The 20,756-nt window shown below is 44.1% G+C and overlaps 1 protein-coding gene across 3 annotated transcripts in view; it reads left to right on the top strand.

Annotated features, from left to right (window-relative positions):
- Nucleotides 1-20,756, top strand: part of KIAA1671 (KIAA1671 ortholog) — a 120,873-nt gene that overhangs the window by 87,430 nt on the left and 12,687 nt on the right. For all 3 annotated transcript variants that reach the window (XM_032769840.2, XM_075060121.1, XM_075060120.1), the window contains 3 exons: nucleotides 373-491; nucleotides 18,082-18,337; nucleotides 20,260-20,434. In XM_032769840.2, the coding sequence (XP_032625731.1) occupies nucleotides 373-491; nucleotides 18,082-18,337; nucleotides 20,260-20,434 (550 nt within the window). The remainder of the gene's footprint in view (nucleotides 1-372; nucleotides 492-18,081; nucleotides 18,338-20,259; nucleotides 20,435-20,756) is intronic.

Genomic DNA, 20,756 nt, shown 5'->3' with positions numbered 1-20,756 from the left:
TGCCCTGATTAGCCTGCCTTGATTGGCTGCAGGTGTTCTAATCAGCCTGTCTGCCTTAATTGGTTCTAGCAGGTTCCTGATTACTCTAGTGCAGCCCCTGCTCTGGTCACTCAGGGAACAGAAAACTACTTAGCCAGTGACCAGTGTATTTCCCCTCTACCAGACTCCTGCACCCCACTGGCCTGGGTCTGTCACAGTGTTTATAGACTGAAGACATTTTACTAGTTAAACTGTGTTTCTGTGCATAAGTTTTTACTCTCGTTCAGCTTTAGACTTATAGATTTGAAAGCTACTGGCATAAATTAACTCAGTAAACTGTTTAACCAAACTGGTAAAGGAATCATGTTAAACTTCTATTATATTGTGTTGCAGGATCAGCTGAAGCAGTGCTTTGCCAGACATCCCCCGGAAGCCAAGGACACCGACACACTTGTGCAAGAGGCTGACAGTCAATATGGTACCTGGAGTGAGCAGCGCCACAGTGGAGACAGGTAGGACTGAGGAAGGTTGACTGTGTTCTCCCCAGTGATTTGGATGGGTATTGTGTGTTGTATTTTCCCTTTTGATATGTTTTCTCTAGCTTACAATGCAGTAGACTGTTTGAGGATATGCCTCAAGTAGCCATACCTGTGACACACTAAAAATAGAGATGGCACACTAAAAATTGAGATGGCACACTAAAAATAGAAGTATAAGCACAGCAGGAAAGACTAACCATCTGAGTGCCTACCTGTGGTCTCACAATAGATAATACTTGGTGGCTGGTCCATCCTGCTGCTCTTGCCACTGCAGATATGCTTCTGCTTTTAGAAGTGATGGAGCTAGCATGGGGATGGCTACTTGAGCTGGAAATTACACCTTGTAGCTCCAGTGTAGACATGTCCTGAGATATTTTGAGATATCCACTTACTTCTTTTTCCTTAAAATGTGAACTCTCACTGTAAAAATAGCATTATGTAGTTCCATGTTTGTGTCTGAATGACATATCTATCAAATGTGCTTGGTTTATAAGTGGAAAGGCCTCTCTTTAAGAACTATCACAGCAAGCTGCAGCTGGGATCAGATATTTGAGCGGTTCCTTCTGGCTCATGCATGATCATCAGTTATATAATTCATGAATAGTAAAAATCCCGCAACTGGAACTAAATTAACAATTCTGTTCATGTATGAGCCGAAATAGGATCTAGTTTACATTCTTTGGTGACTACAGAAGGAAAAAGCAGTAAAAATATGACCTTATTTGGTAGATAAAGCAGTTATGATTGAATTCATGTAGGGAGCGGTTCTATTGAGCAATATAGTGCCATTTTTATGTACTTGATTTTCAGACCAAAACCAGACTTCGATGTTGCAAATTAGACATATATGGAGATATACCTATCTCATAGAGCTGGAAGGGACCCTGAAAGGTCATTGAGTCCAGCCCCCTGCCTTCACTAGCAGGACCAAGTACTGATTTTTGCCCCAGATCCCTCAGTGGCCCCCTGAAGGATTGAGCTCACAACCCTGGGTTTAGCCAGCCAATGCTCAAACCACTGAGCTATTTTCCTCCCTCTCCCCCCCCATTAGATGAGTGATGACCTAGTTGTGTGGTGCTTGTGCTTCTGTCACTGTTCTTGGGGAGGTTTCACATACCGTGAAATATATCTATAGATTTCATAGTGTTTAAGGCCAGAAGGGGAACCATTATATCATATAGTCTGACCTCCTGTATGTCACCGACCATTAAACTTTGCCCAGATATGCCTATACTGAGCTCAATTACACACAAACATTTCAGTCCTCAGGAGACCACACTGTTGTGTGCCACATGCAGAGAACAGGAAAGATTGAAGTGCCACCAATGCTTATGGGCCCTGCAGTGGCAGGGAATTGGTTAATGAAATATGTCCAGATATTCCTAGAAGGTGGTCCATGCCCCTACTGCAGAGAGAGGTGTAACGCCTCCAGTTTGACCAGCAGGCGAATTCCTTCCCACTTGCAAAGATGAGACACAAACTGGGGGAGTGATAAACACTGAAGAGGACAAATCACTGCTTCAGAGCAAACTGGATCACTTGGTAAACTGGGCACAAGCAAACAATATTGGTTTTAATATGGCTAAATGTAAATGTATATATCTAGGAACAAAGAATGTCGGCCATACTTGCATGATGGGGGACTCTACCCTGGGAAGCAGTGATACTTAAAAAGATCAGGAGCTAATCAGCTGAAATGAGCTCCCAATGTGACTCTGGCCGAAAGAGCAAACACGATCTGGGATGCATAAGCTGGGGAATCTCGAGTAGTAGAGAAGTTATTTTACTTCTATATTTGGCTCTGGTATGACTGCTGCTGGAATACTGTGTCCAGTTCTGGCTTCCACAATTCAAGATGGACGTTGAAAATTGGACAGAGTCCAGAGAAGAGCCGCAAGAATGATTAAAGGATTAGAAAACCTGTTTTACAGTGATAGATTCAGAGAGCTCAATCTATTTAGCTTAACAAAGAGATGGTTAAGAAGTGACTTGATCACAGTATATAAGTGTCTATAAGGGGAACAAATGTTTAATAATAGGCTCTTCAATCTACCAGAGAAAGATGTAACACAATCCAATGGTTGGAAGTTGCAGCTACACAAACTGAGGCTGGAAATAAGGTGCAGATTTATAACAGTGAGAGTAATTAACCATTGGAGCAATTTATTAAGAATTGTGGTGGATTTTCCATCACTGACAATTTTAAAATGAAGATTGGATTTTTTTTTAAATATCTGCTCTAAGAAGTATTTTGGGGGAGGTCTCTGGCTTGTGTTATACAAGAGGTCAGACTAGATTATCACAATGCTCCCTTCAGGCCTTGGAATCTATGAAACTGAAATTTGGTGATTAGTTTGACCTTTAGCATGGGAGCAAGAATCTAAGGAAGAGGATTCTGTATACCACTTCAGAGCACTGGACTACCCCATCTGCTGTCCCGTTTTCATATGTGACCAATCTCTGATGCTTCAGAGGAAGAAAAAGAAACAACCAAACCCTAAAATACATCTGGCTAATTGTGCATTGAGAGGATAGCTGGGGGAAATGTTTTCTGACCTGGCAGGCAATGGGCTAAAGACCTGACGCATGAGATTTGATTCTTTGTCTTAAGGCAGAGCTTCAAATGGTATGAGCATATTGAGGGCAATGTGTACACTGTTTTCCCCCTGGCCCATGAAAGAAGGGAATGAACAGCAGGCCTTGAATTTAAGTACCATAGTATGGTTATAACTGAGGTGCCCAGCAGCAAGGTGGGTGAGTTATCAAAGTCAACTTTTCATTTTTAAAACCATTTAAAGCCAGGACCCTCTAGAGTGAAAATTGTAAGCTTGCTCGGTCACCTATTTGTGTTTAGGTATTGTCTTGGTCTCAGATCAGTCTGTTGCAATATCTTAAATGCTAAACACAGTTGTAGAAATGACTGCTTTAACTCTGAGTCTTACTGCAGTTCTAACGTCACTTGTGTTCAGAATATGTTTTGCGTCTGGGAGATGGTGCAATATAAATATTTTATGCTTGCTAAGGCTGGGTAGTTTTATGGTTAAGAAGGCCTGATGGGCTGACAAAATGATATGCCAACATCTAAATCTCTTCAGTAAGTTAAACTTCAATTAAGTATTTGCAGCTGCCTTCTCTGTGAAATCAGTTTCCAATAACAAAGGCTTCTTCCAAGACCAGTTGAACATTTATTTCAAAGCTGGATTATGGTTGTGGTTAACCCATGATAGAAAAGGAGGCCACCTTAAAAATGCTAATTTATTTAGGCATTGAATTGTCAAGCCTTGAATGCTGGAGTGTTTTTCCTCTGCAGCAAATGTTGAGATCACCCGTAAAGGAGAGCAGGAAATGCCTTGATGGGATCCAAGGCACTTGGCTGCCCTCCCTGCTCTCCTGTAGGGTGATTCCATCATTCATTGCAGGGGGGAACACTGATGCCTGAACTCAGGACTCAGCAGGTAAATGGAGGAGTTGATTTTTCAAATACTGGATTTGCTTAGAAGGTATAAAGCTACCTGTATATTCTGTTCATGATTTAGATCTTCGTATGCAGCGGAGCTAGAGGGCGGTATGTGGTGGGGAGGGAATGGTGGAAACTTTTGCTGTTTATCTGTTAATAGAAACGTTCAGTACTCTGGAGCTGTCATAAATGGATAGGTAAGGTAAGGGTTAAGTTTCTTTTACCTGAAAAGGGTAACCGAACACCTGACCAGAGGACCAATCAGAGAACTGGATTGTTTAAAGTCAGGGGCGGGAATTTGTATACTCGGGGTCTTTGTTGTTTTCTTAGCTATGAGGAAACAAGTCTTCTTCTAATTCTCTCCTAATACTTCTTCTAAACATCTGTAAGTACCCAGGAACCGCAAAGTAATTCAGCTATGATGGTCTTTGGGGTGTATTTACCTGTATGTTAATTTGTTGTGCTGGTTTAATTGGGCTATCTTTTAAATCAGACTGTTTCTTTATATTTTCTTATAAGCAAGAGCCTGTATTGAGTTTCTTAATGCAAGATGATTGTTTTATATTTTCTTTCTTTTTTTCTATAAAGTTTTCTTGTTAAACCTTGTGAAAGTTCTTTTCCTAGGGAGGCAAAGGGAAAAGCCAGGCTGTGGGCTATTTTCCTATTTGGGTCCAGGGAAAGAGCAGACTACGGGGAAAGAGACGAAGAATTCTCTCTGTTCTCTGGTGGTTACAGTTTTTCCCTCATTCCTGGAGCAAGGGGGGTGGCAGAGCACAGCTGTGGGTATTTTGCATCTCCATTGTCCTGAGGGAAGCAGAAAAGCTGGTTTCTTGGGTCACACAGGTTAGCCGCGAGGCAAGCCTGATAAGGAGGGGGAAGGGGTTATTTTCCCTGCTTTTAGCATCCAAGGGATTGGGAATCTGGGTGTCCCACCAAGGGAGGGTTGGGGACACCAGAGGGAGGAAAGGGGGGATCAGGCCCCATAGATTAATTCCTGATCTGGTGGCAGCGAGAATATCCAAGCTGGTAGTGAGCTTGGGGGAGTTTCAGGTAAGCCCCCAAACTTTGGACGCAAAAGTCCAGGTTTGGGACAGGACCAGACTGGTGGACACTAAAGTCCAGGTCTGGGACTGGACGGCTAGATTACCACAGGAGCCTGAGAGTTAAAAATACTCTAACCGTGCAGCTGTAAGAAAGAAACGAGGTTTCCTAGTCTTGTGGTGGCCGTCTGCTTCACACTTAATAAAAAAGCCTGTGTATCTTAAGTATGAACCTTCTCTGCTCTTAAAGGGAAAGTGTTTCATCTTTAAACTGTTACCTTGCCTCATTGTTCACTGGTTTCTCCCCAGCCGCTCTCAACTAGCTGATTTGGGCCTTGGCCTGCTTACAGCCATCTTTGCATGTTTAATTCCACATTGTTGTGCTCCTGAGCAAGACCTGCTGTCTTGGGGCTTGTTCTGTCAATTTTTCTTGATTGTGTTTTATTTTGAATGTACTTTGCACATTCTTCCAAACGTTCAGGCTGTGTGTATATAAAACCAAACTTTACACCTTACTTTGTTTTGCAAAAACATATTGTGCATCATGTGAGTCACGAGCTAACTTGGTGGTTCTCTGTTTGGGATTGAATGGCTTTATTTAATTTCTTGGCCAGATTCCTGCCTTGCTATGCCTCTTTTAGACAGCTCCTTTGGCAGGTAGGGAGAGACTGTCCCAGCGGAATTGTGTAGTGCAGGGGCAGACAATGGTGCTGGGAGCAGGGAGATTGGCCTGAGGCTCTGAGCTCCAGCAGTCTTGTGCTGCACTGGAAAGTAGCCCTTTGATGGCTGTGGGCAAGGTAGTGTAAGCTAAAGCAACCTTCAGAGCTGCTCCAGTGTACACTGGGGACTGGCCTCCAGAGCAGCCCAGGTATGGGAAACGCGAAGAGCAAAGGCAGTCTGTGTGCATCCCCCACCCTGGTGCCTCCTGTGCTGCATCTCCTTCGGTGCTTCGCTACCCAGTGCTCCTGCAAGGAGCACGGAGTGTGAAAAGTTATTCCTGAGGAAAAAGGAGTTGCTTAAATCATAGCCATTGTGAGACTGAGGGGTGGAGAATTATGGAATGTTTGTTAAAGAACATCAGATTTGATTGGGTTGTTATGTAAATGTTGTATTTGTTTATGGAACAGGATGATGAATGGAGCTAGAAGGCTTACCACGTTTCCTCCTCATAGTTAGAAGGTCTCTGTATCTGAGGGGTGGGTTTTTTTAAAAGTGGGATAGCTGTGTGACTCCTAACCTAGCCTTAGGGTCTTGTGGGAAATGTAGTTCAGTAACTTGCTAGATGTTTTGTTGCAGGCTTGTTTATTTTTATGGTTGGGTAACCTTTTAAGACTTGAGGGTTTAAGAACAAAAGCATGGTGATGATGAGTTACCTGAGTAGTTGCATTGTATATCAGTCGTTTAGCTGTAGAGAGCAGTTATAGTTATTTGGGGTTTGGGATTATGGCCAGGGTAGGGGCTGTATTCCATGGCACAATGAGATCAAATTCTGCTGCAAGAAACCCTAAATGCAGTGTTCACTTACACTCGCCCAGTGGCATGACATATCCTTCATTCCCAGGCTTGACCTCAAATATATACTGACTCCTATGAGACACAGTTTAAAATACTCATTCACATTGGAACAATTATTATTTTTGAGAATGGGGTTTTCAGTATGTTCTCCAGGCAGTCTGGCTCCCTGGGTCATGGCTACCACAATGTTGTCCAGATGGTCCAGCTTGGAAACTCTTGGGCAGCCAGTTTCAACATTTCATCTCCCTAGCTCTCTGGACCTCAACTGCAGTGCTAATTCTCCAGGCAGACCAGCCTGACAGCTTACACTTCTGGCTCTCCCCACGTCCTGTCTGCAAACTGAGCTCCGGCTGCCTGGCCTAAAGGAACAATGCAGGAAGCATGCACTGTAATCTAATGACCTCCTCGTAATGGGGAAAGTTGGAGAGCAAGAGGCTGCTGCTTCAGGTTGGTCCTGACAAGGCAGACAGAAAATAAAATGTTGGGTGCCTGGCTGCAGCAAAATGGTGAATTCTGTGTCAGTAATGCTGACATTTTTGGTATCTCAGGGAAAAGGTGGTTTTTGTGGCCGCTGAATAACAATGTAAGAGCAGCCATACTGGGTCAGACCAATGGTCTGTCTAGCCCAGTATCTTGTCTTCCAACAGTGACCAATGCCAGGTGCTTCAGAGGGAATGAACAGAACAGGTAATCATCAAGTGACCCATTTCCTGGCACCTATTCCCAGCTTCTGGCAAACAGAGGCTAGGGATACTGCAGAGCATGGCTTTGCATCCCTACCCATGGAGTCCATAGGTATGTCTACACAGCAATATAACGTGTGCAGGTTGCCCATGTCAGCTGACTAAGGCTTGTGGAGCTTGGGTTGTGGGGTTATGAAAATTACAGTGTAGATGTTCTGGCTCAGACCTGGTCTACACTATGCGTTTAAACCGATTTTAGCAGCATTAAACTGATTTAACGCTGTACCCGTCCACACTACAAGGCCCTTTATATCGATATAAAGGGCTCTTTAAATCGGTTTCTGTACTTCTCCCCGACGAGAGGAGTAGCGCTAAAATCGGTATTACCATATCAGATTAGGGTTAGTTTGGCGCAAATCGACGGTATTGGCCTCGCGGGACCCCCCTATTCCCACAGTGCCCACTGTACGCACTCTGACAGCACGTGAACTCGGATGCTGATGCCAGGTAAACAGGAAAAGCCCTGCGAAATTTAGATTTTCATTTCGTTTGCCAGCGTGGAGCTCTGAATCAGCACGGGTGCAATAGCAGTCCAAATCCAAAAAGAGCTCCAGCATGGACCGTACATGGAGATACTGGATCTGATCGCTGTATGGGAAACAAATTGTTCTTTCAAAGCTCCGTTACAGAAGACGAAACGCCAAAGCCTTTGAAAAAAATCTCCAGGCTACAAGTGAGTGCGTAGACACAAGCGTAATGGGAAGCCATGACTCAAGGACACGACATGGAGGAGAGGTACTGAGACTCAGCTATCCCACAGTCCACAGCAGTCTCACGAAAAAGTTATTTGCATTCTTGGCTGAGCTCCCAGTCTGTAGGTTCAAACACATTGTCCGAGTGGTTCCGAGGGAATGCTCCTCAATTTACTCCCCACCCACCCACGTGAAAGAAAAGGAAAAATCGTTTCTTGACTTCTTCATAGTGTCACCCTATGTCTACTGAATGCTGCTGGTAGACGGGATGCTGCAGCAGTGAAGCGCAGTATTCGCTCCTCTCCCCTCCCAGGTGGCAGATTTTTGATGCAGTAGACGGGTAACCGTCCTTGTTATCAACCCAGTGAGTGCTCTGGCTGCTTCAGATGAGGCTGGCTGGGGCGCCTGGGTAAAAATAGGAAGACTCCCGTCATTCCCAGTAGATGGTAACGACCGCTGCGTAACGTCGTCTCCTCCATAGCCACAAGCTGCCGTCTGAGCTCTATCCCCGCTCCTTTCGTGTAAAGAAAAGATTCTGTCTCCTGGACTGTCATAGCAGTGGGATATGTGTGCTCCTCTCCCCCGCACCGCTTAATTCCTGCTTGAACTGTCATAGCAGTGGAGGCTACCTCCCCCTCGTTTTATGTCACCAAAAAACTCGTGTTCTTATTCCTGTATTCTTTATTACTCAGACACAAATGGGCGGACCTGCTACGGTAGCCCGGAAAGTTGGGGGAGGAGGGAAGCAATGGTGGGGTTGTTGCAGGGGCACCCCGTAAGGATGGCATGTAGCTCTCATCTCGGGATCTGACACAGAGCAGCTGCTGTCTCTGATACACTGGTTTCTCAGATACACTTGCCCAATATTGCAGGCAGACTGACTCTATTTTAGAAACCATAAAGGAGGGATGACTTGGGGAGTCATTCCAGTTTGCTTTTGCGCCCTGGCCGATCTCAGCCAGGGGCACCCATGATAGCATCAGAATTACAGAGGGACAGATAACCATCATCTCAATGCCAATTTCAGCCGGCAGCAGATGTACAAACGACTGATACCGTCTCTGCTTCATACAAAAGCAAATGAATGCTGCTGTGTAGCTAGTATCGCCTGTCTGTGGCATCCAGTACACATAGGACTGTAAAAATAAATAAATAATAAAAATAAAAAAAAAGCGAATGGGCTCCATGGTTGCCGTGCTATGGTGTCTGCCAGGGCAATCCAGGGAAAAAGGGTGTGAAATGATTGTCTGCCGTTGCTTTCCCGGAGGAAGGAATGACTGACGACGTTTACGCAGAACCACCTGCGACAATGATTTTTGCCCCATCAGCCACTGGGATCTCAACCCAGAGTTTTAAGGGTCAGGGGAGACTGCAGGAACTATGGGATAGCTATGGAATAGCTACCCACAGTGCAATGCTCCGGAAATCGACGCTAGCCTCGGACCATGGATGCACACTGCCGAATTAATGTGTTTAGAGTGGCTGCGTGCACTCGACTTTATACAATCTGTTTTATAAAACTGGTTTATGTAAAATCGGAATAATCCCATAGTGTAGACGTACCCTCAGACTGAAGCCTCAGCTTTGGGACTCTGGAGTGGGGGAAGGTCCCATAGCCCAGGCTCCAGCCTAAGCTTGAACATCTAATCTGCAATTTTATAGCCAGGCTCTCCGCCCCTGTCCTGAGCCCAAGTCAGCGGATGTAGGCCAGCTGCAGATGTTTCACTGCAGTCTAGACATACCCCATGGGGCCCTGATTCAGATGAACAGGACAGCTCTGTAAGAGCCATTGTTTTAGTCATTTTCAGGAATGTCTCAGCAATATTCCTAAATTGATTTATGCTCTGTTGCTGTTTTCAAGGTTATCTCCCCAAATTTAAAGACTGGGAACGTAATTATTTTTAATGACAGTGAAGAGTCTGAAGCACAATTCTGAGGCAAGAGGGGAATTCCAAGGCAAAATCAGTAGTTGCGAAATCACAGATACACAGGGCCCTGTTTATGGGTACCCTTCACTGAGAGAGGAGCTAGAGATCCTCTCCCAGTGGAGCTAGGCACTGCTGGAGCTAGCCTAAGAGTCTCATTTGTAATGCAGTTTAGCAGATAGTTCATTAAAATGGGTAGTGATGTTTCAATTATTCAGATTTTCTCTTCTTAAATCAAGAGAATTTTTTGTATAAACCTTCTCAAGTTCTTCAGTGAGCTATCCCAATCTTTCTTTACAGTAATTATTTAAAAATGATAGTCTTCAGAGAGGCAAATTCAGTCTCTTTGATAAAAGAGAGACATATTAGTTACATAATGGAATTGTAATATTCTGATTTTATGCCAGGTGACATTTTGACATTTTAGCCATTCCCTTGGACTACTGGAAAGATTTAGAAAAGAAACTCAATGTAATCCAATATCAGTAAGCTATAATGGCATGAATTTATCTTTTATATCCTGTAACTGAAATCTTTAAGTGGAAATTATTTTGCACCATATGTGGCTATTTATTTGCAGTGTGTAGATGCAGAGAGTTGACTCTGACTCTTTAATATATTGCAAAGGTATTCAAGTTAAAACCGGATGTCCCCTGTAATTCACTTCCAGACTCTGGTATTACACAATCTCCCGCACTGAGTAAAGCAGCATATTCTCTACAGCAATTTAGAGAATTACTAGGACTGTTTATGTAAACAGTGAAAATAAAATATTAATTTCATTGCTTACATTTGTATGGTACCTGTTGTGCTTACGTTTGGGTGCATTTTGTATGAAAATGTTGGGTTTACTTTTTAGAGGAACAGACAGTCTTTTTGAAAGGCATGTACAGTATTGAGCACTGATATGTTACTTTAATAATTGTGTGATATACAGAATATGCAAGCATACAGATTTTTAGCCCAAAGAAGTTGCAGTCTATTCTAAATGATACTATAGATTTTAATTTCTGATTTGACTCCTTTACTTAATGTAGTGTTTGGGGAGGAAAAAAATCTACTCTGCATAATATATTCTCGTGCTCCAGTTATCTTTGTCATTTTCTTATTGATGAGCTGTGTCACAATATTTAGAATGTAATGATGTTGTAATTGTGCAGGAACTCCAAAAGGGAATCTATTCAAACGTTTGTGATAAGGAAGCCACTAATTAGTTTAATCAAGTGAGAGCAACTGTATTTTCTAATATTGTTGAAGCAAAGCATTTTCACTTTTCAAGGCTTCCCATGCCTACATCACTTTCAGTCCAAGGGTGTGGTATGGGAGAACTTTTCCAGAGACTTACAAATCAGAAAAGATTTTTAAATGTGTAGCTTAAATTTCACCAAAGATGCTATGTCCTAAAATTCTCTTCGCACATTTCTGCATTCTTTTACACTCGGAATGAATCTAGAAGGCTTAAAGCTGCAGATACCAACCATCTTTCCCAATAAAGAATACTAGACAAGGTTCCCTCTGGAGCTCATTAGCACCACTTCATAATTGGCTGGGAGCAGGGCCACTGTTGAGGGAAGCAAGAGACCTTTCTTCTGCTTATCTGCTGGAAACTCTGCCTGTGCAGTGCCACCAGTCCCTGCCAACCTGGAAATTAACATGTTTGCTGTTGCTTGATAAAAACTATTTTTTCCAACAGTACATTCTTGAATGTTTTCCTTTCAAGATTGTTATCAATGTCAATCACACCAAGTACTGAGTGCTGCTCTTCAGAAATGTGCACACATATATATTTAACACACACACGCACACAGTTTAAGATTTTTGTTTCTTAAAATAGCTTAGCTAGAAACTTCTTAAAAGAAGGTACTTAATCGTAAAGGACTCTTAACAGAAATTAGTCTGAGCCCTAGGTGCTTCTCATTTAAAAAATAAAAATAAAACCACCCCATTAGCTTTGCCACGCCATGAAACTGCTTTATTTCCACTTTTCTCATCCCCCATCAAATGCTGCACCAACCCTGTGTCCCACAAGGGTTATCAAGATAACTGACCAATATAAGTCTGTCTGGATGTAGAGTGATTCCTTTGATAGCTATGTTTGGGGTTGGAGTGGGGGGCGGTCTTCCAGGACTGAATGACTGTTGCTAAGGATCACCTACAGGTCTTCAAAACCTTGGTATTTGTTCTACTAAAGTGTGTCTTTTAAAAAAGATCTGCCTTTAAAGACCTTCCTATTCCAATTCTAGGTTCCCATGCCATCTGCTGCTCAACATGAGTAACTTCATATCATTTGTTTTAAAAAATAATTGCTTGTTGGAGTGGGGGAGGGTGAGCGACTCACTGAAATGCCCCCAGAATAAAGTGGAGAGGTTTTTTTTTATTTGAATGATTGGAGAGGCAAAATACTCCTAATGTTGAACTGGAGTGAAAACCATTTGGAAACCTAGCGAAAGCAAAGTAAATTGAAACTCTGTAACTAGCATGGTATTCCACAGCATGTGATGATAGCCCATTGCCACAGTGAATCATAGGACTGGAAGGGACCTCAAGAGGTCGTCTAGTCCAGTTCCCTGCACTCATGGCAGGACTAAGTATTATATAGACCGGGGAGGGAAAACTACGGCCCGCGGGCTGCATCCGGACCGTCAGGGAAAACTATGGCCCGCGGGATTGCCAGCTCCGTGGCACAGTGGGGCTAGGGTGGGCTCCCTGCCTGCCCTGGCCCCACACTGCTCCCGGAAGCGGCCGGCACCACGTCCCTGCAGCCCCTTGGGGAAGGGGGAGCAGAGGGCTCTGTGCATTGCCCTTGTCTGCAGGTATCACCCCCCGCAGCTCCCATTAGCTGGGAATAGGGAACTACAGCTAATGGGAGCTTCAGGTGTGGAACCCACAGGTGAGGGCAGCGCGTGGCGGAGCTGACTGCACCACCCTACCCCCAGGAGCCACTGCCTGACATGCTGGCCACTTCCAGGAGTGGTGTGGGGCCAGGGCAGGCAGGGAGCCTGTCTTAGCTCTGCTGCACTGCTGCCCGGGAGCCACCTGAGGTAAGTGACGCCGAGCCAGAGCCTGCACTCTGAACCCCTCCTGCACCCCGCATCCCACCCCCCCTTCCCTGAGCCCCCTGCCGCACCCCTCTTGTACCCCAACTGCCTTCCCTGAGCCCCCTCCTGCACCTCATACTCTTCCTGCACCCCAACCCCTTGCCCTGTGCCCCTTCCTGCACACCCTCCCACAGCCTGCACTCCCTCCCGCACTTCACCCCCCTGCCCCGGCCCTGCATACAATTTCCCCCACCCAGATGTGGTCCTCTGACCAAAAAGTTTGCCCACCCTTGATCTAGACCATCCCTGACAGGTGTTTGTTTAACCTGCTTTTAAAAATCCCCAATGATGGAGATTCCACAACCTCCCTAGGCAATTTATACCGGTGCTTACCCACCCCGACAGTTAGGAAGTTTTTCCTAATGTCCGACCTAAACCTCCCTTGCTACAGTTTAAGCCCATTGCTTCTTTTCCTATCCTTGGAGGTTAAGGAGAACAATTTTTCTCCCTCCTCCTTGTTACAATCTTTTATGTACTTGAAAACTGTTATCATGTCCCAGCTCAGTCTTCTCTTCTCCAGACTAAACACATCCAATTCTTTCAAGCGTCCCTCATAGGTCATGTTCTTTAGACCTTTAATCATTTTGTTGCACTTCTCTGGACTTTGTCCAATTTGTCTGCATCTTTCCTGAAATGTGGCACCCAGAACTGGACACAATACTCCAGCTGAGGCCTAATCAGCACAGAGTAGAGCAGAAGAATGACTTCTGGTGTCTTGCTTACAACACTCCTGTTAATACAGCCCAGAATGATGTTTGCTTTTTTTGCAACAATGTTACACTGTTGACTCCTATTTTTAGCTTGTGGTCCCCAGTACTCCTGGATGTCTGTGGCCCTTCCTCTCTGATGCTGACCTCACATTAGTAATCAACACTTTTTTAATCTTGAGGCTAGTCTTTTGTGTGCTGTACTTAGGGGATACTCTTTAAAAGAGCCCAGAATCTTTAGCTAGCACAGAATATGGCCACGTCTAGACTACGCGCAGTATCGGCGCATTAAAATCGATTGCTCGGGGATCGATATATCGCGTCTGATCTAGACGGGATATATCGATCCCTGAGCGCGTTTATATCGATTCTGGAACTCTACCAAAACCAACGGAGTTCCGGAATCGACATGGCGAGCCGCGGACATCGATCCCGCGCGGTGAAGACGGGTGAGTAAATCGATTTTAGATATTCGATTTCAGCTACGCTATTCTCGTAGCTGAAATTGCGTATCTAAAATCAATTTTCGCGCGTAGTGTAGACCTGGCCTATGTCAGTACAGATCCCGAGTGGGGTGAACTGTGATGAGTATATATAACACTGGCATGCTGTGCCCTGCCCTGCTTATCTGCTACTCCCAAGTGTAGTTCAAGCAGCTTACGACTGCTAAATTCCACAATAGTTTAGGATTTATTTAACCTAGTGATCCCCTCTGTCCCACCTCGGCAGCTATGGTTCATCAGGCCAGCGTTGGTTTCATTTTCTTGAGTGGTTAAACTCTTGATGGTTGCCTATCGAGGGATCAACCCTTTAGTATTTCTCTGACTAGATCGAACCTTAAATAACAAATATAATCGCAGATAGGAAAGACAAAATATAAATCCTAATGCTGTTTAAACTTAGTGCCCCTCAATCACAGGATAGCTTCTTCCCACCTGCCCTGACAGCGGAAAGTCATGGAAGTGCTGACCTTTGGTCAGGACAGTGACATAAGCAGTTCAGAATCAGAGAACATTTAATTTCACTGTGTTGCTGACAATATTTCACTTCCCTTTGAGTTAGAAGTAGCTGGAATTACTCACAGCCCAACTCTTCACTGCCCCTTCAAAGAGCTTTCTAAGTACTGAGCAAACACTATATGTACTTCCAGGGGCTTGCCCGAGACTAAGAAATGAATTCCCACCAGAGCTAAGGATCATCACAAATCTCACCACCATCCACTCTGAGTGCAGGGCACATTTCTTTCACCTTGCCTTGTCTAACATATATGGAGTGTGTGGGGGGGAGGGGCGGGGATCTAAAAGTTCCCAAACAAAACACTCCTCTGCACATGCTTGTCACCTTGGGGAGAAGATGAGAGAACAAACACGTGACATGTTAGGCACATGATTTAATGCACTTCTGGAAAGCACTCAGATACCACCATTATGAGCACAGTATAAGAACCTCTCTAGAACAGACTAGGGCTTACTTCTCTATGTTCATCCATATACAAATACATCATACTCAAATGAATAAGGAAAATAATGCTTTTTTCAGCTTCATGCTCCTAAGGCCTGTAGACAGGGCATGATCCCTCTGACTTGTTTTCTTTTCAAATGTGCTGCAGTTCCAACTCATCTGGTCTGTCCCTTTTTGAGCATCTAATGTGGACCCTGGTTCAGGATCGCCAGACAGTTTGCTTAATTGTGCAGAACCTAACAACAGATACTTGTTTGGGCATTTGCTGTAAACAAAATTATGCCTTGAGTTGAAATTTTATATTTATCTGTATGTATTCTATTTGTGTAATTTTGATACTTGGAGCAGAAATTCTCAGACTGTGGTCTGTGGACCACAGTGGTACGCGAGCTCCGTTCAGGTCGTCCGCAGATAGTTCCCTCTAAGGTGGGTACCTGGGCGTTTGCACATGAGAGAATGAAGGGCCACCCACCTAATTAGTGGAGCTGCGCAGGCATGGCTTCACTAATTAGGTGCCAGAACCCTAGAGAAGACGTACGTGTAAGGTGAGGTGATGGCCTTGGAGGGAATGGGGGAAGGTAGGAGGGGGCAGTGGGATGAGAAGAGGGAGTGGGGAGAATTTGGGACGTTCAGGGATGCAGCGGCCAGAGAAAGAGGCAACTTTCCCCAGCTCCAGGGCTGCGGCTGCCAGGGAGAGGCTGCCCTCCTTCCTAGCCTCGGCTCTGTGGCTGCTATGGCAGGGGAGAGAGAGAGAGACCCACCTCCTTCTCAGCTCAGGGGCTGCCTTGGAGGGGAAGAGAGGGCACATCCATCACATTAGAGATGTAAAACTACTGATATGAAAATATGAATTGTGTGCTTTTATTTGTAGAACAAAAAAGTTAATTGTTATAAAGTTTTTTTATATATATATGTGTGTAGCGCTTTTATCCAAAGTGTTTGACAGTAGTAAAATGGTACAAACAACATTTGAAAAGATGATTAAGTGGTCTGCCGAGACCCTCAGCAATTTTCAAGTGGTCCACGGGGAAAAAACGTTTGAGAACCATCTGACTGTAGCGATATGTTCCACAGCCAAAAAAAAAAAAAAAAAAAAAAAAGGTGTGTTGTGTGTTTCTTAACTCGAATTAGACCTACCCTGCATTAGCTGGCTCAGGTTAAAATCTGCAGAGAGACAGTGACAACTTCTCTTATAATTCTTGAATTAGAGCTCAGCTATAACAGGGCGCCTGGGTTGAACCAAGTTAAAAGCAAAGTTGCTGTGTCTTTACTGCTATTTTAAGTCCCACCACATTTTTGTGCAATTAGACAGTGATTCTCAACCTTTCTAGACTAGAGTACCCTTTCAGAGTCAGAATCATTGTTGCATACCAGTTTCACCTCACTTCAAAACTACTTTGCTTACAAATCAAAAATACAATATAAAAGTCATATGTGATGGGCAAGGCCAGATGGCTACAGTAAAGTACTAGGAACAGGTATGTTAGCCCCAGGCTAAACCAATCCCTAGTACCGAGGTAACCAAATGGCAGTGCTCCAGGTTATCAAGCACCTGGGCAATTAAGATCTTCTAGAAGGCAGTGGAGATGAGTACATTGATTAGAAACTGAGCCAATCAAGCAGGCTAATCCGGGCACCTGGGTAAAGGAGCTCACTTAGTCAGTGCGGGAAGGAGCCAGAGGAGAGGAAGCACGTGTGAGGAGCTGGGGCAAGAGGCGCCAAGGAGCTGAGACTGAAAGGGTGTGCTACTGGAGGATTGAGGAATTATCAGCAATCAAGCATTTACACACCAGGAGGAAGGTCTATGGTGAGGATAAAGAAGATGTTCGAGGGAGGTCATGGGGAAGTAGCCCAGGGAGGTGTACGCTGTCATGCAGCTGTTACAGCAGGCACATATGAGACGCTTGCAATCCACAGGACCCTGGGCTGGAACCCGGGCTAGAGAGGTGGGCCACCCGGTTCCCCCAACCTCCCAACTCCTGATCAGACACAGGAGAAGTTGACCCAGACTGTGGGTTCCACCAGAGGGGAAGATCACTGAGGTGAGCAAATCCGCCAATAAGCGCAGGATCCACCAAGGTAAAGGAGGAACTTTGTCACATACAGCACCCTATCACTGAAAAATTGCTTATTTTGCTTAGTTTGTACTGACTTTACCAGTGCTTTTTATGAAGGCTACTGTGAAACTAAGCAAACATCTAGATGAGTTGATGTACCCCCTGAAAGACCTCTGAATGCCCCCAGGGGTACACATACCACTGGTACAGGTGAATCCTAAGTGAAGCCATTTGTGGTGAAAAAGTTATTACCATGAAAATGATTCACCCTTCTCTGCTAACCTGAAATGTCTCCAAATGATACATTTCTTACCTCTTGACGTGGTTTCAGCTTTCACTCTGAATGATTAAGGGCTACATCCTGTCTGTCATCTATGGTGGTACAAAGACCTGGCCTTGTGGGACTGGTGCTGCTCCTTTGCAGAAAGCATGGCTGGATTTGGAGGTCCACAACCACTGTATACTATGAAGCTTTTCAAAGTTTTATTACAGTGCAGCACTCTAGGGAGTTGTGGGGCTGGGTTGGGACCAGGGCCAGTGGATCTGTGGTTTATGGATCCATCTGCCATTCTCCTCCATCGCCACGGGGACTGATGCAAATTTGCGGCTGCAGTTCTGGCCACAGTAGTTGCTCTGGGGCTTATGGAAGAGTACTTCTCACTTCAGCCTCGACCTATTATCCCTATAACTCAAAGCGCACGCTAGTTCTAAGACTATATAGTCTGTCCCTCTCATAGATGGCTGCATACATGTTCCTGTACATGCAATACATCATAATACATTCTAAGTATGCATGGTATAAAATATACCTGCAGGTATGTTCGCTCATGCATCCTTCTGCCTCAGAGTTCATTCTCTTGTGTTGCAGCTTTGTGCCCGAGTCTCCTTCCTCAGAAAGCAATGTTGTTTCAACAAGGAAGCAGCCACCAAATAGCCGGCTGTCTTCTCTCTCTTCTCAAACGGAACCTGCCTCCATGATCGATCAGCACGATTCCTCAAAAGACCGAAGGAGCACAAGTTTGGACCGTTCCAGCACTGATATGGATTCAACTGATGGTATTGTGGGACCCCTTCCAGCAAATACCTACTCTGAGGAGAAAACCATTGACTTCTCCTTCATTGATGTAAGTCTCCATAAAGGGAAAAAGTTGTTCATTTTAAGTATGTTACCTATACTGTTAGCAAAATGCTATGCCATGTCTTCTTCCAATTTTATATTCAACCTTGTGCTATGCTTCTTTATCCATTAAAGCTTCTTCGGTGACTTCTTGTGTGAAAAATTCAAGATAAATTGCAGTGAAAGTTCTTGTGGCTGCCCTTCCTATTAAGTTTGTGTGAATTCTATTAAAAGAGACCAAAGGGACAACGGTTTGCACTTCAGTTGGTCATTTTTCAGTCTGCTCCTAGGAGATGTGCTGTGAAAAAGAGTTTAATGACTCTAGGAAATGGAAGCCATACATTTCTGAGACAACATAGTAAAGTGATACAAATTGCTAGTGCTCCACCATGCTGTGAGAAATGCAGATTAAGCTACAGATATTGGATTTTAATACTACTTTTCTAATTGACAATGAGACCGTCTTTCTGCAGTCTTTTTAAAATCATGTTCCTAAAATGATTTTAGTTTAAAGAGAATCTTTTGAAAAATTGAGAATCCTGAATTGCACAGGAATGTTGGTAATACAGTGCCTAGTCATGCAGACAGTTCTCCGCTTCAGTGCTACACAAGAGCATTCCTACAGATAATATGGATTTCTCCTTTCAGGTACAGTCTCTGTGAATTAAGAATTTATCTTGAATAAGAGTTGCTCGTTTTTTCTTATATGTTTGCTAGGGGCAGATACTGTAGAGAGCTACCTATGAATTGTTACGTTCTCTCTCTCTCTATATACACACACACACACGCACACCTTTGTTTTGTAGTAGAATTTACAGCTTTGGGGAAGGTGGAACATAGTGTTCTCAGAAGCCGCTACAATGCATCTATTTACATATTACTGTAGCTGATGTGAATAGCAGTAGTGTAGCTGAACAACAGACTGCACTGTAAAATGTCTGAAGGAGGCTAACGCTTTCTCTTCCCGTAACTAAGGATAATAGTCCAGATCCTGGGCAGTGCAGCATCGTGGTGGTTTCACACCTTACTGCCAGTGGATTCTGGGTGTGGGGTACCTTCTAGTGGCCTCTGCTATAGGACCATAGATTCCATCCTCCCAGCAGCTGCAAGTGCCATTTCAAAACAGTGATGACTTCAAGCAGAACTGTCAAAGTCCAGAAGGCCCCTGTGCTGTTTGAGTGAATGGTTAGTTTCTGAACTGAGAACTTTTAAAATATTTGTTTTAAAATAGAAGCTTTCAGGGGAGAATGGAGGGCCCAGGGCCTCTGGGAAAAGACAGTTATAATCAGCAATGAATTATATCACTAAATACAACTGCACTACTTTTGCTCTACTGTAATCCATTCAGTTTTCCTTTGTGCATGGAGATGGCATTGTTTTAAATAACTGATCATCTCCTTTTTGCCAAAAGCCATGACACTTAACTTTCATTCTTTTTGTTGCTGGCAAACAGCTTGACATTTCTGAAGATGGGGACCAATCAGAGCTGGGAAAATATAGCAGACTATCAGAGAGAGGAGAGAGTTGCATAATCGCTTTATGGTTTTGCAAGTCCCTGCCTTCTGATTGGCTGATGGCCATTGTTACCTAGTGAGAGCACACAGATTATCATAGGTTGGTTATTGAAAAATAACTCTGCAGTGATGCAGCTCAAACATCCAGAACTAAACAGAGTTCAGGGAACTGTCCAAATGGGAAACCACTGTAGTTCTATATCAGTTATTGTACAGCATCCTAGCACTCTGAGTAAATTCAATTTAATTGGAGTTTAAAATAACGGTGATAATAATTAAAACAATAGCAGTCTTAATTAAGCTGAAATATGGTTATGCTTAAAAATAAGACCTGCAGTAGTTACAGAATGAACCGCCCTATTTTCAGGCTAATTGAAATTCCCACATTTGAGGATAACATTTTTCTTTTTAAAAGCAAACTTCTATACTGGATTCCAGTGCCCTGAAAACCCGCGTGCAGCTCAGCAAAAGGATTCGCCACCGGGCACCTAGCTCCCATTCACTCAGGAGAAGCAGACGGATAGAGTCTGAAAACAAACTCTCTGTGATGCAGGAGACTGACAGCACTTGGATGTTTAAAGACTCCACAGGTATCCCTCTCAGTTTGGTGAAATAATTAGTCATGGTGCTGTGGGGTTAAAGATATATTTTGTCCTGTGTAGAATCTTTTCTCTTCTTTGAGTTAATGTCCTTGTGGGTATTCCACTATAGTTGTGTGTGTGCCTGCGCATCTTCAGTCAGAGATTTTTGTCAGCAGTATGTGCATATTCATGCTTGTGCCCTACGCATCTTTGTGCTCCAGCCTGAGGATATACAGGGAGAGGTGGACTCCAGTTCCTTCTCAACCTGTGGCTAGAGATGTCCAATAGCTTAGCATACCTACCTTGTTTTTTTCCTTCTTGTTCCTATTAT

The sequence above is a fragment of the Chelonoidis abingdonii genome, chromosome 22 (genome assembly GCF_003597395.2).
Source record: "Chelonoidis abingdonii isolate Lonesome George chromosome 22, CheloAbing_2.0, whole genome shotgun sequence".
In the NCBI taxonomy this organism is placed as follows: domain Eukaryota; kingdom Metazoa; phylum Chordata; order Testudines; family Testudinidae; genus Chelonoidis; species Chelonoidis abingdonii.
This window is presented reverse-complemented; position numbering and strand designations above follow the sequence as displayed.